This window comes from Daucus carota, chromosome 6 (assembly GCF_001625215.2).
Source record: "Daucus carota subsp. sativus chromosome 6, DH1 v3.0, whole genome shotgun sequence".
Classification (NCBI taxonomy): Eukaryota; Viridiplantae; Streptophyta; class Magnoliopsida; order Apiales; family Apiaceae; genus Daucus; species Daucus carota.
This window is the reverse complement of record NC_030386.2, coordinates 20,042,746-20,066,927: the sequence shown is the minus strand read 5'-3', so window position 1 is coordinate 20,066,927 and position 24,182 is coordinate 20,042,746. Positions and strand designations below refer to the sequence as shown.

The window sequence follows — 24,182 nt, the reverse complement described above, 5'->3', positions numbered from 1 at the left end:
GAAAAGCTCCTCACTATTATTGAATGAGCTCCCAGTGATTTAAGATACAATTAGAAGTCCCCACTCCAAGAATCCTCGTTGAAACTCAATCTTTATCTTTATCTCACTTTTATTATTTGCCTACAAACATGTATAAAAGGTATAACAGCCATATGTGTAGTGCATTGCTTTTCAATTCCGATAGTTGTGTTTGTTGTTCTCATGAGTATTTTATATTCTCGGAGTTCTTTTCTAAATAATTCATGCTCTCTGACTTCATAAATACAGCTGCAGATTTGCAATTTCTATAAGTAATATCCAGAATAACAGAGTTGGAAAAGATGTTCCCGAATACCAGCCAGCAACGCCTGATAATCTAGCGTTTTCAATTCGAGAGAAAATGCTAGATCGTGTAACGTTTTTCTGTTTTAATTTCATCAAAACGCTATACAATGTAGCGTTCTATTAGAGTTCACCTAATTAGACGCTACAATGTACCGTTATGTCAGTGTTGACCTAACATAACGTTACGTAAACTAGCGTTTTGTCAGGTAAATAATAAAACGCTGAACTATGTAGCGTTTTTGGTAAAATCAAAACAGTACAAGATATAATTATTAAATGGTATTTGGAGTCCATTTTTCCGGATCCTGATATTTTTTACATTAATGATGGATATAATGACAGTGGTAGCTAGCATCTTCGAAACTAAAAGCCATTTAAAATTTTAATCACGGCATCTTTCGATGTATATGTATATAAGTGTATAATAAATATGGGAAAATTGAATGTAAGTAATTCTTTTTAAAGATGATTTATATATCAACTTGTATAGAAAATGATACATGTAATATCAAACTTTATCATCAATATTTTATATTTCAATTAATAAAAATATAAAAAAATAGTAATAAACAATTATATAATTTTACTATAACATTACTTTATCGCAACACCCTTCTTGTTTTCATATCGAAACCCCCATCCCTTTTAGCCTCACTTTCCAAAATATTCATGGGACATGTTGACACCACCAAAAGAGTTTAGACAGTCTTACTTCTCTGCAAAGTAATTTTCGTTTATAAGCTGCGCTCACGGACAAGTTTTGGGGTAAATAGAAATATTCGAACAAGCGGTTATTTGGTGAAGTGTAACTTGAACAGAAGATCTTACGATCGTTGGTGGGAATTGGACTAGAGTTGCATTTTCCTGGAAGTTTTGTAAATCCAATATGCTAATCTCCTTGTTACTTTTTGAAAATTCCATCATGGAATGTTGTGAATCGGACGGGTGGTTATTCCATCTGTAACAGGCATGCTTGTAAATCAAGTGTGGTGCGAAATCGATGGTAAGAAATCGGCAGGACAGATTAAACCGCGGTTAGTGTGTTGGTGGTTATTGCTTTGACACTGTAGATGAAGGAGAATCGATAGATAGATTATACAAGAAGGAATCAAATAAATTAAAGAAAGAGTGCAATAGCGGTTCTTATCCGGTTTCATATCTCTTTTCACGATCAAAAATCAGGGATAATTTAGGTAAGTCCCGTGTGAAGAAGGTCATGAGGTAAGTTATTATATTAACATCGTATCACACATTATTTATTTGTTGTACACTAAACCGGAGATATTCACGGAAACAGCATCTCTACTTTAAGGGTAGGGGCATGGTCTGCGTACATTTTACGTATGTTTGGTTTGGTTTGGTATGGTAATTATATAATTTTACTATTTTAGATGGAACTCACATAAAAACAATAAATTTGGTGAAAGTCGAAGCCTTGAAGGGGGGTTTTCATTTTCCCAGAGTTAAGACAAGCAAAAGAAATTTAAAGACAAAAGAAATTCACAATTTTATTTTTTTAAAAAAACCAGCCCAACCCCTGATCGGCCCAATAAAAAGCCCAACCACCTCTTCTCCTCCTCCTTTAAACCCTAAACCCCAGCTAATCAAACAAAAATAATCATCTCCGAGCTCTCTTGAATTCAACAATGGTGAAGATTCTCAAACCTTCCAATTCGAATCGCAAAGACGATGACTCCAAGAAGAAGAAGAAGGGCAGTAAGTTAAAGCCGGACTCAATTGCGATGAAGAAAGTGCAAGCTACCAAATTGAACCCCTTTGAGACCATTTGGTCGCGCCGGAAGTTCGATGTCTTGGGGAAGAAGCGTAAAGGCGAGGAACGCAGGCTCGGCCTCGCTCGCTCTCTCGCTATCCAAAAGGTCCTGCCTTTTCTTGTTTCGGTTATGTTAATGAATAATCTTTTTTAATCCCGATATAAATTGGATATTATTTATATAGATATATAATAAATGAATAAGTGTGAATGCAGTAGATATATGTTGATAATTGAGTATGATAATCTCGATAAAGGGATGAGTTTTTAGGTCCTGATATAAATTGGATAGTGTTTTTTAGTAAATGAATAGTCTTGATAAATGAATAAATGTGAATGCAATGGATATGTATTGATGAATAAATTGTATGTTGTGGTGTTTGTGTGTGGGAAGGGGGGAGTTGATGGGGATAATGTATAGGCTTGTTGGGGGTAAATGCGTGATTTTTGTGTGAGAGTTGAAGTGTGTAGATAGGAATGTGAAATATTGTGTTTTGGATTGGAGTGGATAGAAGGGAGATATTGCGGGAAGTGTGTGAGTAGGAATGTGATGATTAGTGTTTTGGATTGCAGAGAACCAAGACGCTGTTGAAAGATTATGAGCAGAGTGGGAAGTCTTCTGTTTTTGTGGATAAGCGAATAGGAGAGCAAACTGAGGGGCTTCCTGAGTTTGACAAGGCAATTTTGAGGTCTCAACGCGAACGTCAGGTACTCTTTTGCATGGCATTGTTCTTGTTACGTTTATTAAGTGACTTGCATATTTAGGTATGTTGGTTATAATAATATTTTTTTTTATTTTCCGTAGTTAAAACTAGGTAAGAGGAGCAAGTATAACTTGTCTGATGGAGAAGATGAGGATGAGTTTGAAGAGTCAGGTTTAGGCTCATTTCCTGAAAAGGATGATTTTGAGGACGATGTACCATTTGAAGATGATGTAGATAAGGAACTTGGAGAGAGTGAAAGTAAATCTTTTTCTTTGTTATATTGAATCCCTGAATGCGTATATAGTTGATTGCATATGCTTATTATGCTGAAGTGTTCATATTTTGTATGCTTTGGAAATTTAATTCTATCAGCATGTACATGCGTTGCCTGGTCAATTCATTATTTAACACACTGCATTTGTTCACAAACTCACATTAGACCTAGCACGGAGTAGATTACAGAAAATTAGTAACCGATGAACTAAGCGCAGGCATTCACATACTAGAATGGCATGTCACTTTTCTTCATCAATTTTGGTCTTCTTGAAAGAATCAGTTCTCTCTCTTTATCTTCGCTGCTGTGTACTACTACAGAATACACATTGTAGCATCCACAACTTATCTCAGTGATCTTGATTTCTTTTAGGCAGTAAAAGTTGCAATATTATTGATTCGACAAATTTGATTTTTGCGTTTATGATTACCTCTCAAAATGTCCATTCACTACACGCGTTTATGCAATTGACCTTAGCTTGTCTGCTTATTCCTTTGTACAGAGAGATCGGCCATCTTAAAGCATCTTATTGGCCACGGTAGTCAGGGTAGTTCAGAAGGAGGAGAAGAAAATGTGAGTTGGATTCTGTTATAAGTTGCAACACTATTTCCTTCTGGCATATTTCTGGTAGTTTAAATTATTACCAGATCGAAGAAACTGAAGAGCAGTGAAAGTGATCACATGATGTCACAGTTAGTGATGTTTACTGACCTAATCTATTGTATTAATTTGATAATTTTCGTGTTGTAGAGGCGTAAAACTAAGAAGGAAGTGATGGAGGAGTTGATCTCCAAGAGTAAATATTTTAAGGTGATGACCATGTTAACATTGTTCATTCTGCTATATTTACCAGAATAACTCATATTGTTTGTTGGTGAATTTTTACCCTTGTCTCTTCATATCCTACCAGGCACAAAAAGCAAAGGACAAAGAAGAAAATGTAGAGTTCCTTGAACAATTAGACAATAACTTCACATCTTTGGTGAATTCGGAGGCATTGTTAGCCTTAACAGACCCAACTAAAATAAATGCTTTAAAGGCTCTAGTGAACAAGAGCACTTCAGACAATAAAGAAAAGATCGATGTAGTGTCTTCCATTCCAAAAATAGTTTCTCTTCAACAGGTAGAAAAGATTCTTGTCAGCCCTTTCTTATTTTCATTCATAGTTTCATTATTTACATTTTCTAAGTTTAAAGTCTACATGTGAATATTGTACCTTCCTGTTTTGTCGTTTAAAAGCTTCTTTTTTTTTCATGTGTACTCTTATGTACATTTTTCATTTCCTGTTATGTTAAAACATGTTTGGTGTTTAATATCTCCATCATTTTAAAGCTGGTGATATATGGACACCCTTAACTTACTGATGCACACTGTAATTTTATTGTTGGTTCAAATTGCTCAACTTTATTTATATGTATTTTATCAACATTACATGGTAAAAAAACTGGGGCAATTATTAGGGTGTGCATATATCAACAATCTTTTTGAATTAATAAAGTTTTCTTCCCTTAAATTTAATGAAGGTATTACATACCAGCACTGGCAGTGCAATTCAACATTGGTTATTTGTCTGAACGTAATGGTGTAATTTTATCTGTAAGGATTAAATGTATGTAGTTGCTTATGTCCTCTGGAGTTTGACATTCACTTTTACATCGACTCTTGTAGGAAAAGCCTGATTCTTATGACAAACTTGTGAATGAGATGGTACTTGATAGGCGCGCACGTCCATCAAATCGGACAAAGACTCCTGAAGAAATTGCACAGGAGGAGAAAGAACGACTTGAACAATTGGAGGTATATTTATTTCTTGACAGATTATTATCTGTATTTTTTTTTGCATTTCCTATTTTTATTTTTGTGAAGGCTTTTATAGCGCCTTCTTCTCGGGGTGTGCTTTGCTATCTTAACTTGTTTGATGACCTGTAATTATAGGAAGAGCGCCAGAAGCGGATGCATGCTGCTGACGACTCGAGTGACGAAGATGTTGATGGTTCCAGAAATGAAGATGCCTCTAAGAGGAGGTTAACATCTATTTCCGGTGACGACCTTGGTGATTCATTTACTGCTAATGAAGAAACAAACACTAAATTGGGTTGGATAAATGATATGTTGGAAAAACATGCGGATGAAGTTGAGAGTGAAGAAGGTACCTCTTCTGAGGGCTCAGAGAGTGGTGGGGATGATGATGAAGAAGAAACTGGGGATGATGATAATGACAGTGACGAAGATTGCAAAAAGACTTCATCTTTAAAGGACTGGGAACAAAGTGATGATGACAAGTTTGATACAGATTTGGAAATTGAAAGTGGCAGAACAGGAAATAAAGAAAATAGTGTTGATGATGATGACGAGGATGCTGAAGATGATGATGATGATGATGATGATGATGATGATGAGGACCATGTATTAGAAGCCCAGAAAAAGTTGGCCGCAATCAAGCAAAAGCAAATGAATTTGTCAGATCCTAACATAAAAGCAGTTTCCAAGCAGCCTTTAAATAAAGTAGAAGACCTTCCATATACTATTGAAGCTCCAAAAAATATAGAGGAATTATCTTTACTTTTAAAAGATCGTTCTGAGAGTCAGATTATTGAGGCTATCAGGCGAATTCGTACATTCAATGCAATCTCTATTGCTGCAGAAAATCGAAAGAAGATGCAAGTATGTGCTTATTTTTTATTATTTTACCAGTACTTAGGGTAATGAGTTCTATTTGGTTGATATTTGTCGAGGAATTTTTGGAAACTTATAGACACATGTAAGGGAATGGAGATCTTGTTCTTTTAGATGATTTTAGCTCTTTACATTTGCAAACTTATATACAGTATGTTTCATCTGTCAACTGAACTAACTTGCCAATTTCCTACCAGGTCTTTTATGGTGTATTATTGCAGTATTTCTCTGTCATGGCAAACACTAAACCGTTGAACTTTAAACTCTTAAATATGCTTGTCGAGCCATTAATGAAGATGAGCACCGAAATCCCATATTTTGCAGCCATATGCGCTCGTCAGAGGCTACGTAGAACACGAACGCAGTTTGTTGAAGATATGAAGGAATCAGGTTGGTCCAACTGATATTGAAAATTTTCTAGGACTTGCTAAATGTTGGACATTCCTGTGCCTTGCTAGTTATTTAATATGTGGCATTATGTCATTTTGCAGGAAGACTTTGCTGGCCTTCTTTGAAGACTTTATCTCTTTTGAGGCTGTGGTCTATGATATTTCCATGCTCTGATTTTCGGCATGTAGTTATGACTCCTGCAATATTGTTGATGTGTGAATATCTAATGCGTTGCCCAATTGTTTCTGGCCGGGATATGGCAATTGGATCCTTTTTGTGCTCGATGGTTCTGTCTGTAAGTGCCCGTTGGCCACTTTTACGTTTGGCCAGTTTTATGTTTGCAAATCCATCCAGTTGACATGTTTTATTAAATTGAATGCTAATGATCCAAGGTAAATTTATCTTGAAGGTCACAAAACAATCTCAGAAGTTCTGTCCCGAGGCCATAATATTTATTCAAACATTACTTGTTGCAGCACTCGATGAAAAATCTGGAGCATACCATGACTCTCAGGTTTGCTCTGGTGAACTATTGCTACTTGGTTGTCAGTAGTAAAGTAACATGGATATTATCTAAAAGTCACAGTTCTTAAGTTAAGCAAATGTGGCTGACACATTTATATTATTGCAGTTGTATCATCTGATGGAACTTAAAGCACCCAAACCTCTGCTTTGTATACAAGGCTCTCTAAATGAGATCCATCCTTTGAATTTCCTTTCAATAATGGATTTACCAGAGGATTCCCCGTATTTCTCTTCTGATGAATTTAGGTAAGTATCTAGTGCTATTACATATAATTGCTACGACTGGTTTATCCCCAATTTAATGAAATTCTGGTAGTCCCTGGTTTCTATGTACATATGCTCATATGTAACCGTCGAGCATAGAACTAATTCTTGATTTCATATGTGATAGTCATTATAGAATCGAGTACATAGCCTAGAAGTCTAGAACTAGAGTTAATTGTGAGCAGATACTTGCAGAAAGCTGGTGCATGAGTTGGATGTTTTCAACTGGTTGATCATCTGACCCATTTACAAATTTGTTACAAAAGAAAGAAAAGGGCCATGACCCACATACTAAGATGTAGAGAGACTTTATTAACATTGTTAATCTTGTTTGACACTCTAATGAATAGCTGCAATATGAACTCAGTGTTTGTGTTGGGAATGTTCTAAGGTTTCTGTAATTACACAGGGCAAGCATACTTGTAGCAGTAATTGAAACTCTACGTGGATATGTTACCGTCTATGAAGGATTTAACTCCTTCCCTGAAATATTCTTGCCACTTTCAAATATTTTGCGGAAACTGGCTGGACAAGTGCACGTGCCTAGTGAATTACAAGCTAAACTCCAAAATGTTGCTGAGCTCATAGAAAAGAAGGCTGATGAGCATCACACCTTGCGTCGTCCCTTAGAAATGCGGAAGCAAAAGCCAGTGCCCATAAAGTTGCTTAATCCGAAATTTGAAGAGAAGTATGTATCTTTTTTTGAACACTCTAACATCCAGTCACATTTATATCTAGTTGTGAAATACTAATTGTTTATATGCACTTCATCCTGCAGTTTCGTGAAGGGTAGAGACTATGATCCAGATCGTGAACGAGCTGAGGCCAAAAAGTTGCGAAAGCTTCTAAAAAGTGAAGCTAAAGGAGCAGCTCGTGAACTGAGAAAAGATAATTATTTCTTGTCCGAAGTGAAAAACAAAGAAAAGATGAGACTTGAGGAGGAACGAGCTGAGAAGTACGGTCAAGCAAGAGCTTTCCTCCAGGAACAAGAACATGCATACAAATCTGGGCAATTAGGAAAAGGTAAAGGCAAAAAACGAAGAAGATAAGACCTAGCTCCATTGTGATGAAATAGGCTTTTATAGTGTTATAGCCTTATAGTTGAAGTTGTATACCCAAAATACTGTCATCGAAGGATATACACGTTTCTCCTGAAACTTCTTGGTGGCTGTTCATTGGTGCAATATATTGATATTTTTGTCGAATTACTGAACTGATTAATATGTTACTGTTTATATATCTAGTGTATTGCAATGCAGCCAAGAATGAGATTCACTTTGCACAATTCCTTTGAGAGATGTAATATCAATATCAAATGTGATGGAAAAAGTGATGCTTGAGCAAACAAAAAAAAAGAAGAAATAGAGAAGTTGAAAAAAACAATATAGAATACGATAATATCAATATACTGATTATCAAATGACTGATATGGTCTCATAATATTCATGAACATGGTATATCAATTTATAACATCCATGAACATAGTATATTAGTTTTCTCTTCAAGTATGTCTGTAATAATGAATTAACTAAGGCAGTCAAAAGTTACACAAGCACTACGTTAAAAGCTAACGTCATCTATATGCTTGAGGTAAACGATAGCCGGTCATCACTATTTTGTCAGCAAACATTTTGCCAGTCTTAGGCATGACATGCCAATGCAGCGTCAAGTTAAAATTTCTTCCACGAAGGTTGCTTCCCTACAGACAGAACACAAGCCCAAACACAGGAAAGTTAGAGTTAGGGTATGTAAAAATATATGGGCCATTTGGCTAGATTTAAAGAAGTTACTTATAGCTTAAAGCAGAGAAGTGGATTATAAGTGATAACTAAGTTGAGACTTCGAGCAAGCCCAATGCTAAATGTAAAAAGAGTATAACCATTGCTATATTATAGCACCAGAAAGTGTTTTTTGTGTTAAAATTTATTCATTTTCATTTAAAGGGGACCTCTTTGTATTCCATTTCTAGATAATTTATGATGTGGCAAGGATAGCTATAGCTATCACTGGTCTCAACTCTCAAATACAAGACCAAGTATGCATTTATGGGACTAACTAGAAGTATGTATTGGAATTGAGTTTTATAATTTTGGTGCTAGCTATAGGACTAACTATAAAAATGCATTGGGCTTGCTCTTATAGGTTATTTAAGTATTTGGATAATAAGACTTATAAATCACTGTTTGGTAATTTAAATTTGTAAGTTAATATTTTATTTTAAAAATTTATCTAATACAAATTTATAAATACAAAAATATTATTACATATTTGAAATGTAAAAACATATATTGAATGAATTAATCAAATAAATTTGGAAAGGGAAAATAAATTAGAAAAAGAGGCTAGTAGGATTTTGTTAGTTGTAATAAGTTAAAAGCTGTGGATGAGAAGCTAGCTTCTCAATTCTTTGTTAAAAAGCCAAATAAAAGGAGGCGTCTTTACCCAAACACTTATTGGAAAGCTGAACCTGCCTTTCACTAAAAAAAAAAATACTACTTCTGGAGGGCCACCCACCCACATATTGCGATAAGACTTACTTGATCAATGAACCGATACTTGTTTGTGGTATGAATCCAGAAATCCGCATGCTCTTTTGAAGGTATAATACCATCCCACAGAGATACCTGACACATTATATATGAGAAACCAACTATAATAACTTATGCTGCGTCCAGATTAATAGAAACAAAGCAAAACACATATCAAAAGTATGCATATTGCACAAAAAAGATTGCTGTACTGGAAAGAAATTCATTATTACGTTCTTTCATCATTGAAAAGAAATTCATGACAGATGATATTCACACCTCCAACGTTTGGAAACTGGAAGGTAACTAGTTTCTGTTCTAATAGATACCCTAATGGTAATGGTCTCTCCAGTATACTATATCATATAATTCATGCAACTCTCTAAAGTCCAAGCATTTCAAATCCATCGATATTGTTCAACGAAAGTTAATGTTCTGTACTAAAATTATACACTTCTATTTTAAGAGAAAATGCAAGCCAGCCAGTCAACCATCTAGAAAATCCAATACCCCTAAAGGCGGCACTGTACCTAAAATGAGATTAAGGAAGGATACTGAAAAATGAACTCATAATCAGCGTCAATTATTTTAAACATGGATTAACTTGATAAAAGTTGATGTACGCTAGATAAGAAGTGCAAAAAAATAAAAATATTTAACCTGATTCAGAGAATTTTTCGGGGTTTCATACTCTGCTGCCAAGAATACAAAAACCTGCAAATCATATTTAATACAACAGATGTTAGTCATTTACTAGGTGTTAACTAACCAAAGAGCAATCCCTCCAATGTTCACTCTGTATTACAAAGTTAATCACATAATGAATTACATCATTACCGTCGATTACTTTAACAAATCATACCCTTTACTTTTGTGGACTCATAATGCTAATATTTGTCTTCCTTTTACCTTTTACTACGTAATCATCTTATTCAGTAAAGCTAAATATTTCTTCAGAACAATATGACATTTTGGGGTTGAAAATGTTGGGAAACCCTATGAACTTTGAGTTCTTGACAGGACATAAAACTAGTGCATATAGAAATCTCTAAAAATACAGGATTAACAGAACATCCACAAGGATATGTGTGTGTGTGTGTGTGTGTGTGTGTGTGTGTCTGTGTATATATATGTGTGTGTGTGTGAAGAACCAAACCTGTTTTGTATTCCACGTGAATAGTGATTGCAAGTTTGCTGATATATTAAATGTCAAGCTGACCTGCATAAAAAGAAACAAGAGTAAAATTTAGTATATAAAACTTCTTTCTAATCTACAATAAAATTCAACTTTGAAGTCAAATACTGACTAGACTAGAGGCAGAATTGAAGATACAGCAAATATTCATTGCCAGACCATTACATTCTTTGATTCAACTACATACCAAAGACGACAATAACTCAATGATTATATTAACACATTCTCAACCTTAGTGCCCTGCTTTTCGAAGGGAAAAAAAATGAAAAAAGAGAATTAACTAAAAATTTAACCAAATTCATGGTCAAAGAAATGATGCAAGAGGGAAGAGTGGAAAAAACATTAAGAGAATGCAATTATTTTGTGTGAAGAAAATAAGAAGAATCAGGATTGGGGCATCCATCTCTAAATGTGAAGGACTTAACTAGAGTAAAAATATGCCCGATAGAGGGAGATATGAAAGTTAAAGATATCTACGAATGTAGATATCAATTCTCAAGGATCATAAGACCCTAGTCACTGTACCTGCAAATCACGAACCATACCCACAGTAGAATAAACATTAAATTGAAACACAAACCCTAAAATAGAGTCTCCTTTACTAATACCACTTCTACATCTATCTCAATCTCCAATCCTACCTAATTGCCACAATCCACAAACACACTTTTCACCACCATTTAATATTAGAAAATCTATATCAAGAAATCCATATAATTTGCTTCCAAAACACACCAACAGTGCCTATATGTATCTCAATTCTTTTCCTATCTCAATGTGCACCAATGACGCTTATACCCGTCACCAGAAAAATATCAGAGAAACCATACCAAGAAATCCACATCAGTTGCTTCAGAAACCCATCAACAACCCCTACGACTCACCCAATTAGCTAAAAACCTATAAAATATTTTAACAATTTTGTCCCACCCAAGCCCTCAAAACCTCCAAACAATCCGCCCCAACCCCGAAACAATCATCACTCTTTAAATTTACTCCCTACATACAAAATTCCGCAAAATAAACATAACACATAACATAAAGATACCCCCATTGCCCGACACTTAATAAAACACACCAAAATCACATAAAAATCCAATCTTTAAGCTCAATATCACATAAAACACAAAATCTTGATTAATATGAGTGTTTCAACTAACCTCATCATCCCCATCTGGTTTCTTCTGGAACCGATTAATATTCAAAACCTACAAAAACCCATTAAATCAATCACAAACAAACACACACACATCAAATTCAAATTAAAAAAGATTAAAATTCTAAGGTTTTCGGGGGCTGAAATGAAAAGGGTTTGGATCTAAGAAGAACCTGAACATTAGAGGTGGGAGTTGGGGTGCTGAGAGTATCAGAGAAAGAAGCAATAGCACATATCAAAGCAAGAATTGTAACAGCAAATGTTAGGAGAGCGTTTGCTCTGTACCCAAAAGAATGCATCCTCTCTCTCTCTCCCCCTAAATCTCTCCCAACTTTAAACCCACAGATTGAATTTTTTTTCAGGTGTACCGTGGACTATATGACCCGACTTGACAATGTTGGAGATTGGAGAGTCAAAAAGGGTATGTATTAATTTATTTCTAATTATGTTTTGTAAAATCAAATATTTAGATTTAGTGTTATCCTAATTGAATTCTTTGGGTTACGGGATATTACGTCTATTAAAAATCTAAAAAGTATCATATATATTTTTGTTAAAAAATATTCAAAAAGATATTATTATTTAAAATGAGGATAGGAAAAATTGTATTTATTTGACGAGAATAAGTATTTTTTTAAAAAATTATCGATATCTTTTAGCCATTTTTTCTGCAGTGTTTCACTGTTGAATATATTTCACTACTTTTGAAGGACTTTATATAGAACTGAATCATACAGTTTGCAGAAGGAATTGGTAAACAAGAATCAACTTCTCCTAGAGCACAGGAATACTTTGTTTATGATTGAAGAAATTGTGAGGATCAACTACAGACTTGATCTTAATCTACCTGTCAAAATTATTCTTGTAGTATCTCTTTCTCCACTGACTTGCTTCTTCACAAGTCCTGCTCCCTGTTCCCAGATCAAGATCCCTGTAATTCACGTATGAAGTTCTCGGGTTCTTGGTAACAAAAGGATCATAGTATTTAAACACCTCATTCATCCAATTCGCATTTGCTTCCTGGTTTTCACTCATGGACACACCAATGTTGATCATGTACAGGACTCGAGGCCTGTGTGGAAACGGCAGTACTGCAGACTCCGCGACGTCGTTCATTCTCCCTCCAAATGGTGTGTGCTGAATCAGTGTTGCTCGTACTGGTTGCTTGAGCCACATTTCCCATAGAGTATTGAGTGCCTCCAATGACAGAGGCTGTTTTGTGAAACTTGACTTTCCTTTGAAACTATTTCTTGGAATGGCTGTTTTGTTGAGTAATATCTTCGGGTCTGTCCCTAATGTGAAATTGGAAAACATAGGGGCTGATTCGATCCAACTTGAGTTCGTTGCGGTCTTGTTTTAGTAAGCCTAATTCAGGGAAGTTTTGATGCATGATTGGAATCAGAGCATCAATTCTACCAAGAAAGAAGGATTGAAAGATAAATCTGACAGTTCTCCTATCGTCTCGACCACTGGAACTGCTTGTTATAGTATAAACCACAACTCTAACATCAAGATCTCTTGGAAACACATTAGGCCCCGTGGATTGCCATTCCTGAAACAGCTCTGATCCATTTTGTTCCAGAGTTCTTACGACTGCGAAATAGGTCACTAGTTTCGGGACAGGAACCAACTTTGTCTTCCACTCAAGAATGACTCCAAAACTTGCAGGATCACCACCTCTAATTTAGGGAAGTTTTGATGCGTGATTGGAATTAGAGCATCAATTCTACCAAGAAATAAAGGACTGAAAGATAAATTTGACAGTTTTCTTATCGTATCGAGCACTGAGAGTGCTTGTTATAGTATCAACCACAACTCTGACATCGAGATCTCTTGGAAACACATTAGGTCCCGTGGATTGTCATTTCTGAAACAGCTCTGATCCATTTTGTTCCAGAGTTCTTACGACTGCGAAATAGGTCACTAGTTTTGGGACAGGAACCAACTTTATCTTCCACTCAAGAATGAGTCATCCGAAACTTGCACTTTGAAGGATCACCACCGAAATAGCCCAAAACAAATCTTCTCCCATTGTTTTTTTTGCTATCATGACTCACAGTCTCACACCATTATAATTCATAATACGTGCAACCAATGTCTTATCTGCTGCAAGTCCGTTTTTTCGCTTCATCATTCAATAATAATCATATATACATATATATATATATATATATCGGTGATAATTATTTAATTTAATAGAATTGTTCAAATATTTCTGAAAAATAAGGTGTTTTAGTTGAAATATATAAAAAAGATAATGTGATCTAATTAAAAAGGTAATTGTCGGTGATATTTTTAAGAAAAGGAGGTATTTTAGTATAAATATATAGATAGATAAAATCATCACGTATCGAAAAGATTGTATCCTACCAAATTTTTAATATTTCGTTTATTATAATCATTATGGAATCGGATGTTACCATCAATCAGAATCGTCTCGACATTTAAATCCGACACTTCTAATTATTCTTCAATCGGTGCACTTATTATGTACAGTTTTCTAGTATTTTTCTTGTTATAATTTTTATCTTTTAAATTTGATATAATTTTTATTTTCACCATAGATTTGAAATATAATGAAATATATTTTTCTTATTATAAATTTTATTCAAAAATTAAATTATATTAATTATTAGTTACATGCTATTTCTAATTAAGTTTGGAATTTTGTGAACACTTTGAAAAATAGAGCTTATCTCCAACAGGATGTTGACGAACTCTGATGGTTCTCATCCTATGACTTTTCGAGACATCGTCGGTCTTTGACTTGATTTGTATGAGACTGATGTCAGTCCCTTATTTTACTTTTTTCGTAAAATTAATTCAAGGATCTAGTAACGGGTATCGAGAAATGCAAATCGTCCTAAAATCAAATTTTAGGTTTTAAAATTTCTGAACCCGCCCATGATAATATCAAGCTTTTATATCGATGCAATTGTCTTGTCATTGTAGTTTACATAAATATTAGAATCTATTTTGGTATATATTGTAGGAATTTAATGTTCAAGACTATTTGAAAGTGGGTGACGCTAGTGTTATCCTTACTTTTTACGACCCGACACGAATAGTAAGAGAGGTGCCAAATATCTACAATTACATAATCTACTTGTTGATATAAATTATAAAACAATTAGAAAAAAAATTAGCTTTTCATGACCAAAAGCTACTAGATTTGTGTATTGGGTTTAAGTGCGGGAGCAGGACAATAATAATACAAAATCTAGTAGAATCAACAGCTCAAAATGATTTATGACAAGGGGAAATGTAAACTACAAGGGCTTTAATTGCAATCTCCATACCTTGTTGAACAAGAGTGCAACCGGGAAATCAAGTGCTTTAGCAAGCACGGCAATCAAGCTTTGACAGTAACTTCCGCACCATGCTTTACGTCGTTTGTAAACAGTGACTTCAGAGTTGCACAACACAGTTTACGTACTAACCCCGAGATGTAAGGCAGGACAAATATGAACATACAAATCAACTCAGAACTCAGAAGGGGGCTAAGAGAGAATATAGATGATTACAAAAGCAAATAGGAATGAGATAGTAGACAACCTAATAACATCATCAGAAATTAAATAAATGGAAACACACTGGAAGGCAGCCTGCTCTTCCAGATGAAATAGCTTAAGCAGGTATCCCTGAAATGCACAAAGCTAAATACTCACTAAGCCAAATTACGTACACAACAAAGGCTTCTAAATATCATGTGTAGAAATAAGATGCTGAGATATATAGGTGAATATGGCCAAATCTCGCAGCACAACAAGTAAATAATTCAATATCCATTATAGTCTTTTTATGCTGCTGTTTCAATAAATGAAGCACAACTTATGCAAAGTTAACTTCAAATAGCTATTCGGTATGGGATCAATCAGCTTAAGGTCATGCTTATTGAATTCAAATATGCTTAATGTATGAACTAAGTGCATCAATAATCTGATCTTTGGCCATCTGTCTCAAGTTATGAAGCATTATCATATATAACATGGTAATAATGAAACTTGTTAAAATACACACTTAACAATCACACTTATAGCTTCGATCACGGGTACTAATAGCTCCAGAAGAAAATCAAGTACATTAAAGTTGACAATTTTGAGAGTCTACTACCAATTGCTCTACAAGTCGATTTAAGCATACAAAAGTTTAAAAGCAATAACAAAAAGGTAGTCCAATCAGCTCTCGCACATAGCTAGATAACAGAGATGTCTTACACCTGGGTCTCACATAGAAGTTAAATGCCACAATCACAATATAAACACCTGGAGAGATAAGACAGCAGGTTGAACTGTTAGATCTTGCACCCTCAATTTGAATCAGGAGCTAGGGTCGTATGGCATCTCATATGCCTCCACTGGATACCCAAAGTCTACAAACACATCCATCGACACATTGCCACACCCCTCTATCCCCCATTTAATTCCATAACTGTTCTTTATTGTGAAGTATTTTTCAGATTCATTAACCCCATCTATAACAACACCATGTCTACCTAAATAAAACCTAGATGAAGCCCCCTCAGCAGTAACAGCAGGAGGATGACTGTATATTCCCTGCACAATTTTTAAAATCAGATTTAGTAATGATTTAAAAAAGTTTAAACTAATAAAAATAAAATTTAGCATAATTATTTTACCTTTTTGTATGCAGCAAATTCATGAGTAACTTGAAGATAACCTACCACAGCCTTCTTCTCATGTTTTAGTATTCTGATTACTTCTTCGACACTCAAATGAACTTTGAAGTCAACGATTCTAATCCTTGGATACTATAAAAAAACAAAAATAGTTCATTAATAAGGTAATATTGAGTGTAAAGAAAAAACAAATATAATTAATACATACATCAGTTTTCTTAAGATGACCCTTGTGTTCATCCAGACTAGGCACAAAAGGGCAATTCTCTAGATAGGCTATGCCATAGTCTCGAACCACTCTAAAAGCTTTTTTAAGTCCACACCTGAAACATCCGGCAGCATCCCTCTCTTTTCCCTTCATCAAGTCATGATAGTAGTACCATGTACGGTCTAGTAGATCTTTGGGAGAAACTTCATGCTTCTTGATTTTATAATCAGAGTAGTATGCACAGCCCACTGTTCCGGCCACAGCAATGGCCCAGCAACACTCTATACATATAGACACACTCACTATAAACCCTAATATTGATAAAGAGGCACACACTGATATTATCAAAGATAGAGAGAGATGTATACACATTATATACAGGGATGAGCAAACACTACTAGAAAAAGTATATACGACATCGGGGCTTTAGAGCATCTCCAATAGTCTCTTAAGTCATTCCTCAAATATAATATAAAATATTCACTCTTAACAATTTAATGTATATTCATCTCCAACAACACTCTTTACATCCACTCTTAAACAATATTTTATTATTAAATGAATAGGACTACAATACTAGAGTGGAAAGAGAAAGTGGATGCTTGTATTACTTTATAATAAAATATAACTTAAGAGTGAGTGAGAGACTCTTAAAAGAGAGGAGAGAGAATAGACTCTTAAGGTTTTGAAGAGCCTTTAAGAGTCTATTGGAGTTTCCATTTATTTAATGCTCTCTATTTTTTCATTTAAGAGCTTGTTTAAAGAGCTTATTGGAGATGCTCTTAACATCGGTTATAAAAACCACCGATGTTAAAAACGTTTCTAACATTGAAAATGAAAAAACTGATGTTAAAATGCATCTTAGACATCAGTATTTAAATTCACCGATATCTTATCTTCAGTTTAAAAATGAAAAAACACGGGGTTTTTATTCCCCATTTCTAACGCACTAAAACATACCGCCTTTTTTATAAACATTCCCCCCTCCCCCTTCACCAAATTTTCATTCCCCCCTTTTACAAAAATTATTCAGCCCCCTTATCTCTCTCTCTTTATCGACCCTCATCTCAATCTCGTCTCTCTCTTACCTCTCACTTTCTCTATCAATCTTCCTTCCATCTTTCCCTCTCTCTCACTATCTCTGTGTTCCATCTCGCTCCTCCGACTCTCTCTCCATCAATATCAAACACCCTAACTCACTTTAATGATTCCGTTTGATTTACAAAGAAGACCCAAATTGTAGTACTAGTTCGAAGAAGACCCGTTGGATCTACAAAGTAACTTGGAGGATATCAATTGTTTCGATTGGATTTCAGAGTTTTGATGGAGTTAATTGGGTTTTGTTCTTTGGATTGGTTCAACTGAGTTTTAGGGTTTCAATTAGCAAGACGGGTCTCCGTTTCTATCTTCTTCTTCATGGTATATATATTAGTGTATCTTCTTCTTTATCCCAATTAATTTTTGTTCATATTTTCTTGACCTGCCCATATAAAACATTATTATTTGTAAGTGTTTGTGCAACATTGATTATTTTGTTAGCTACATAGTTTTACATGTGACTATTGTTTTTATAAGTATTTTTCCTGTTATAGGTTTTAGTTAAGAGACTTTTAATTTTAATTGATGTATGCCATTGTTGTGATTTGCAATGCCGTCCAAATTTCAAAAAAGGAGATCCCTGTTCTTATAGTATACTCATTTACTTCAAAGTTTTAATAGGTAAAACATGTGCATTTTTGTATGGGATATGTGTATAAAATGTTGTATGCCTATTGATATACATAACACATTCCTAATTAATATGCCTAGAAGATATATCTCTAAGGCTTTAAATTATGGTAGACTAAGCTAGTGGTGGTGAATTAAGCAAGTGGTGGTGAATTAAGCAAGTGGTGGTGACTAGCTCCGTATTCTGAAGAAAGATACTAATACTACTGGTTTGGTAAGATTTGATCATTATTTGTTCTTTCCTAGCTCTAATGCCTTTTGCACTCCGTTGTAATATACTTATTAGTTAACAATTGAAATGGACCGACAAAGATAATGAAAGTAGTTTTGTTGTGTTAACAGATCTTCTGAGAAATTAGGTGGAAGTTTTATTTGGATCATACAACTTATAGTGAATGAAAACTTTTTAGTCTGAATTATCATGGTCCTTTACTCATTTCAGATTTCTTACTAATTTCTAGGATAGTCTGGATGGAACACCAGAAGTTATGCTCGATCCAAATGGGCTGAGCAAGGATGGCACAATTTCACTTAACAAGTGTGATGCTAGCGAGGATGCTAAGTACTTGGCATATGGTCTAAGTGGAAGCGATTAGATGAACATCAAAGTTATGAGAATTAAAGATAGGATAGTTGAGCCAGATACTTTGTCATGGGTCAGTATTGTATATCATGGTATGAGTCAGTTGTCACTACAATTTTGTATTAATTATTTTTTCTAATGCTTGAGACGCATACTTGTTTTTATATATCAAGGTTTCAGGTATCAGCTGGACTCATGATAACAAAGAATTTCCTCCCAAGTAAGTAAAGAAGACAGGTGATATCATGTGCTTTACTTGTGAATTGATTTATTCCTAGCAACATTGTTGCAAGTGAAAATCATATTTTCATACAGATGTGTAAAAAGATGATTTGTTATCCTATTTATTTAAATATATACGTGGTCTTCTTAGTGAGGGAAAGGACTTTTAAATTGAGTAGTGATTGCCACACTATAATCAATCTACAGAATACAGATACATATTTTCTTGACAGCAGGGGTGTGTTGAAATCCATTACAGAATGCAGTGGACAGACTAATCTGGTCAAGTTAGAAATTGAGCAGACAAATGAGAAATATATGAACAAAACAAGGTCAGTGGTACTAATCTTGGGTTTGTTTTCAATCTTGTCTATATTTTGCTCTTTTCTAGTTTTTATGTTTTGCCTTATAAAGTGTACGGTTGTCTTCTTTGAGAATAGCCGATAAATGTTCATTGTGCTAATTTAAATCATATTATGTTATTTTTTAGTGGATGAGTAGATCTCGGAACTATTACGCAACGAAGGAGTTTAATGAGGTTCGTATGGAGGCGATTGAGTTCATCGAAGACAAGATGTAGCTTTAGGCTGGTGGCCAATATGGAATGGTAAACGGTAGCCATGATTTTGGGATGAATATTATCACCTAGTCCTTGTTTAATCTGTCTAATTTATTGCTTTACGATGGAAATATTGGAAGTTAGATACCGGATATGTAGTATGTTGGTTATGGTTAGAATTTTTAGTATCTTGGATATATATGGATATTTAGTATGTTCGAAAGTTTTCCAACTGGTATGTTCTAAAGTTTGCCAATGGAATATATAATTTACTAAGTTGGTGTTTTTTCCATATAATATTTTGTGTTTTGTTATATTTTGTGTTATTTTGGGTTTTGCGATGCAGCCAAAATGTTTCCCAATTTGGCCTGTTATATATGTAACAGTCGATGCTAAAACTAAAACGCTTCGATATATTGAATTAAACTAATGTAGTAAGATGAAAAATAAATTATTTCTGAAAAAAACTGATGTCTAACCAGTAAAAGACATCAAAACTAAATTATCAAATGATGTCAATATATAACATAAGAGGCATATTTTTACAATAGTTCAATATACATAATTGATGTTATAACTTATAAGTAGTTATTTAACATCAACTCAAAGTCCAACACTGATGTTAAAATCATATTTTACACCGGTTTATTAAAATTGATCGATATATACTACAACTTTTACATCTCTTCTTACTTAAAAATCGATGTCAAAACAATTATTAGCATCAGTTTGTTTAAGGTGGTGATGTCTTATTGACTTTTCACATCGATTTTATTTCAAAAATCGATGCAAATAGTTCATAATGCATGGTGATCTATGTGTTGAAGGGTTTCTAGATCTTGTTATAATTCAATATCCATTTAAAAATCGTGTTATATATATGAAATTTTGAGCATAAGACATCAAAAATTATGAATAAAAAGATGTCGAAGAGTATCATTGACATCAGCCATAAAACGATGTCTAAGGGGCATACATTTAACATCGCACGCGAAGACATCGGTCAAATTTTTAACAGACATCGGTGTTTAGCCGATGTTATAGGGGTTTTTTCTAGTAGTGAAAACTGAATACTAATCGAAAAACCGAACGAAACAGTACAATTTCGGTTTGAAATTTTTGAAAGTCACATTAGATATATCTTCTATAATCTATATAATAAAGTATAAACATTTGTAAATTTTTTAAAAAATATATGTGCAAATCAATAATAAGCTGCAATACAGATTTAGGCAGCATCTTGCTGAAATCTGAGGGGTAACAGTTTCTTATAGCAACTTGAATAGTGGTTTGTATTTTTATCCTTGTGTTTTTCTTCTCCCTCTCTAAATTTCACCTCAACACAAAAGGAGGAGGGGGCGATTTTCTGTTCTCAGTTGTATATAAAAGAGATCCTAAGATTGTACAATTAACTGTAAGATAAATTTCTACTGCATTTTGGTACTTCGTATAGAAGTTGGGTCATCCTACGATTATAATGAACCAAACTACACCCACTGCTTCTCAATCCCCCAATCTCAGATAAAATTAATTTTATTCACTCACCCAAGCTGATTAGTAACCTGTAGGTTTTAGCATAATTTACAGAAATACGAGGATTTGCATAATTTACGTGCATTAATTTATCTTGTTTGTATATTGCTTTTACATTTTATATTTATCAGTTTTGAAACTGAAACCGGACTGATTATAACCGAATCAAGATTTTTTAACTAAAATCAAATCTAAACCGGGTTGCGGTTCCGGTTTTGTCCAAAAACCGAGCCGAACCGGCCATGTTCTCCCTATTTGCGGTTAAGTGGTCAATGTTCACTACTTTCTTTTTACTTCTTTTTACTACTACTAATTTTCTGGTTCCATGTAAATTACTAAATTAAAGTGCAAGTCTTCAGACAACAGAAAATCCAACGACTCAAACATCACTGAATACTGAGAGGTAGTAGATCATAATTTATATAAACACTTACGACATTTTCCTTGATCAAATATATTAATGATCAGCCCTGGCATTTCCTTGCTCAAACGGTACTGCAAGAAAAGAAAACCAATTTGTAAAACATTAAACACGAGTGAAAACCAATTTGTAAAACATTAAACACTAAACATGAAACTAACAGGAGTGATATGCATTACCTCTTCAATGTTATCCGCCATAGCAAAGAAGGAAAGAAATGTGAGAATCTGTATGTATAGCCAGATGAAGAGCCAAAGCAAGAAGGAAAGAAATGTGAGAATCTGTATCTATAGGCTGGTATGTGTATGTAAATGTGCGGCTTCCTCGACTCTCACAAATATGGGGCCGGTTCCCTAAACCCTAAACCCTGACAAGTACCGTGTAATAAAATATTAGAGATCTCAGTTGGTATTTAATTAAGCTCCTTCAGTTATTGGAATGTAAATATAAGGGATTAGCCAAGGGATACTAATTACCTTTTACTACTATTCAGATCAATAAAGTGTTGGATTTCTTAACCATGTGGTATCCAATTTTTATTTTATATTTTGTCCTTTATAATAATTAAGTTTAATGCTTTATTTTAATTATGTTTTTCGTTAAATTTATATATTCTGATTTTATTATAAATATTTAATTTATTATATTCTATTAATATTATAAAATTAACTTTTATACTCATAGGAATTTAATCTTGGTTAATAACAACTTGAAAAAGATCGTTTTGACCATACAACCCAACCATCTTAATTAGCCTCCTAATAATAGAGCGAATATAGTATATTCTTTATGAAAACTAACTAATGTTGGTAGCACTTTTCAATAATAATAATAAAAAAAAACCTACGTTAGTAGAAGTTAGGTCAGCGTAGTGCTATATCTACATATTTCATTCTTTCTGGGATGTTTTTTTTAACCATGTCTAAATAAAATTTACATAAGTATTATATAAAATTAATCCATATACAAAATGTTGACGAAAATGGAAGTGAGCAGGTGACTCATATTCTAAAGGATTCCTGTGGTCAATGGTTTGACCTGCAAAATATGTTAAAATTGGCCAGGACAACATGTGATTGTATTAACCAAGACGAGACTTCAAATTTGGAGTTTACACCTATATTTTAAAAACGGTAAAGATATATGTAAATTTTCGAAATGCAGTTTTGCTGCATTACCAGTTACAACATGAATTTCTGTATTTGTATAACACAGCAGAATCTCAACAGTGCACCTATATATAAAGTCTATACTTTCTCTGCTACTGGTAAACGCTACTCCTATGGGAAGATGCAGAGCCTACTCAGCCTAGGTTAGATGGTGACGGAAATTTGCAATTACTGTTTCCTCCCGCTCAATCAATCAGTCAAAATAAGTGATCATGATAAAAATAGTACTAATATTTTAAATCATCTACTAGTACACCCTCAGCTTTTTTTTTCTTTTCTCGTTGTTGTTTGTAACACGTCTAAGACCAAATATAATCGTGAATGATTTAAATCGTACTAATATTTTAATACGGTTAAATTTTTTATTTTTAATATTAACAGAAAATTAAATGTGACAAACAAGAAAAGTAACGAGAGGAGTAGTATTAGATCTGTAGAACTTTTTCTATAAATATATAGGGTTCGGTACCATGTTTGTAATAACTTTTTTACATCTTTAACCTTTTTTTACAAAAAATATGAACCAAGTCCAAACTATGATAATGCATGTTATAAATTATGATATGATATCAGTAATAACTAAAATTTATTAAGCTGGCTACATTGTTTATGTGACAACCTAGCTAGGACTCACTTTTACTATTTTTGGTACGGACAGTAATACAGAGAGGAGAAAGAGAAGAAATACATATAAAAATAACAAGAAAATCATTAATACTGTCGTAAATAATACAATTAATAGGAGGAGATATGAAACCCTATCAAGGAAGAGCGTCTCCAATGTTTTTAAGCCCCTTTATCTGTTCTTTTTTCAATTAAAAGTCAACATTTTAGCCTTACATTAGTTAAGAATTTAACCAAACTCATTATGCTAGCTATATATTTTGACATCTAATAAAACTTGCATCATCTAAATTCTTGTTAAAATTATATTTATAAACACTTCAATTTTAAAATCAAGAAAAAACAGACCATTGTAGTTATGTATAGCACGAGCTGAGCAAAATTTGTATAACTAGTTATCTTATTATTTTAACCTATCATTTAAACTAACATGATAATTTTGATTAAAATGACTGGTTCAAATTTATTAAATAATAATCATGTGAGATTAGTTAAAATTGTAAGGTGCTCCGTAGTATATTTTGGCTAAACTTAAAATTGCAAGGTTCTTAGTAGTCTATTTTGGCTAAACTTTAATCACTTTTACTCAAAGGTAAATGTGCTCGTAGTACGAGTATATATTAGTATACTGTAATATATTATTTAATTAAATAAATTCATAAGAACGCATTATGTTATTAACGAAAAAG

General features: G+C 33.8%; 3 protein-coding genes and 1 long non-coding RNA gene across 8 annotated transcripts; 2 read left to right on the top strand and 2 right to left on the bottom strand.

Annotated features, from left to right (window-relative positions):
* The first annotated feature begins 1,920 nt into the window (after nt 1–1,920).
* LOC108228050 (uncharacterized) lies at nt 1,921–8,133 on the top strand. The gene is made up of 14 exons (XM_017403519.2): nt 1,921–2,201; nt 2,669–2,803; nt 2,901–3,057; nt 3,576–3,646; nt 3,824–3,883; nt 3,984–4,196; nt 4,742–4,870; nt 5,009–5,737; nt 5,947–6,139; nt 6,241–6,434; nt 6,549–6,653; nt 6,771–6,910; nt 7,338–7,616; nt 7,707–8,133. The coding sequence occupies exons 1-14, from the start codon at nt 1,971–1,973 to the stop codon at nt 7,975–7,977; spliced, it is 2,907 nt and encodes a 968-aa protein (XP_017259008.1). The 5' UTR covers nt 1,921–1,970; the 3' UTR covers nt 7,978–8,133.
* Nucleotides 8,134–8,298: 165 nt separating this feature from the next.
* Nucleotides 8,299–12,201, bottom strand: LOC108225008 (signal peptidase complex subunit 3B). The gene is made up of 6 exons (XM_017399801.2): nt 11,981–12,201; nt 11,812–11,859; nt 10,613–10,675; nt 10,117–10,170; nt 9,466–9,552; nt 8,299–8,627 (listed from the first exon to the last, which is right to left on the bottom strand). Exons 1-6 carry the CDS (start codon nt 12,104–12,106, stop codon nt 8,502–8,504), a joined length of 504 nt encoding a protein of 167 aa, XP_017255290.1. The 5' UTR covers nt 12,107–12,201; the 3' UTR covers nt 8,299–8,501.
* A 3,608-nt stretch (nt 12,202–15,809) lies between these two features.
* On the bottom strand, nt 15,810–22,030 carry LOC108225102 (uncharacterized). 2 transcript variants are annotated; one of them, XM_017399917.2, is made up of 5 exons: nt 21,880–22,030; nt 21,714–21,774; nt 16,655–16,935; nt 16,447–16,578; nt 15,810–16,363 (listed from the first exon to the last, which is right to left on the bottom strand). In XM_017399917.2, exons 1-5 carry the CDS (start codon nt 21,898–21,900, stop codon nt 16,127–16,129), a joined length of 732 nt encoding a protein of 243 aa, XP_017255406.1. In that variant the 5' UTR covers nt 21,901–22,030; the 3' UTR covers nt 15,810–16,126. The 2 variants fall into 2 exon arrangements, with proteins under 2 accessions (XP_017255406.1, XP_063936608.1); XM_064080538.1 differs by lacking the exons at nt 21,714–21,774; nt 21,880–22,030 and having other exon boundaries at nt 16,655–17,380.
* On the top strand, nt 17,613–20,043 carry LOC108225103 (uncharacterized). Of its 4 annotated transcripts, none has more exons than XR_001807526.2 (4): nt 17,613–18,073; nt 18,844–19,038; nt 19,146–19,519; nt 19,678–20,043. It is a non-coding gene; the product is annotated as an uncharacterized LOC108225103 (long non-coding RNA). The 4 variants fall into 4 exon arrangements; XR_001807524.2 differs by having other exon boundaries at nt 19,139–19,519; XR_001807525.2 differs by having other exon boundaries at nt 18,844–19,057.
* Nucleotides 22,031–24,182: the final 2,152 nt, after the last annotated feature.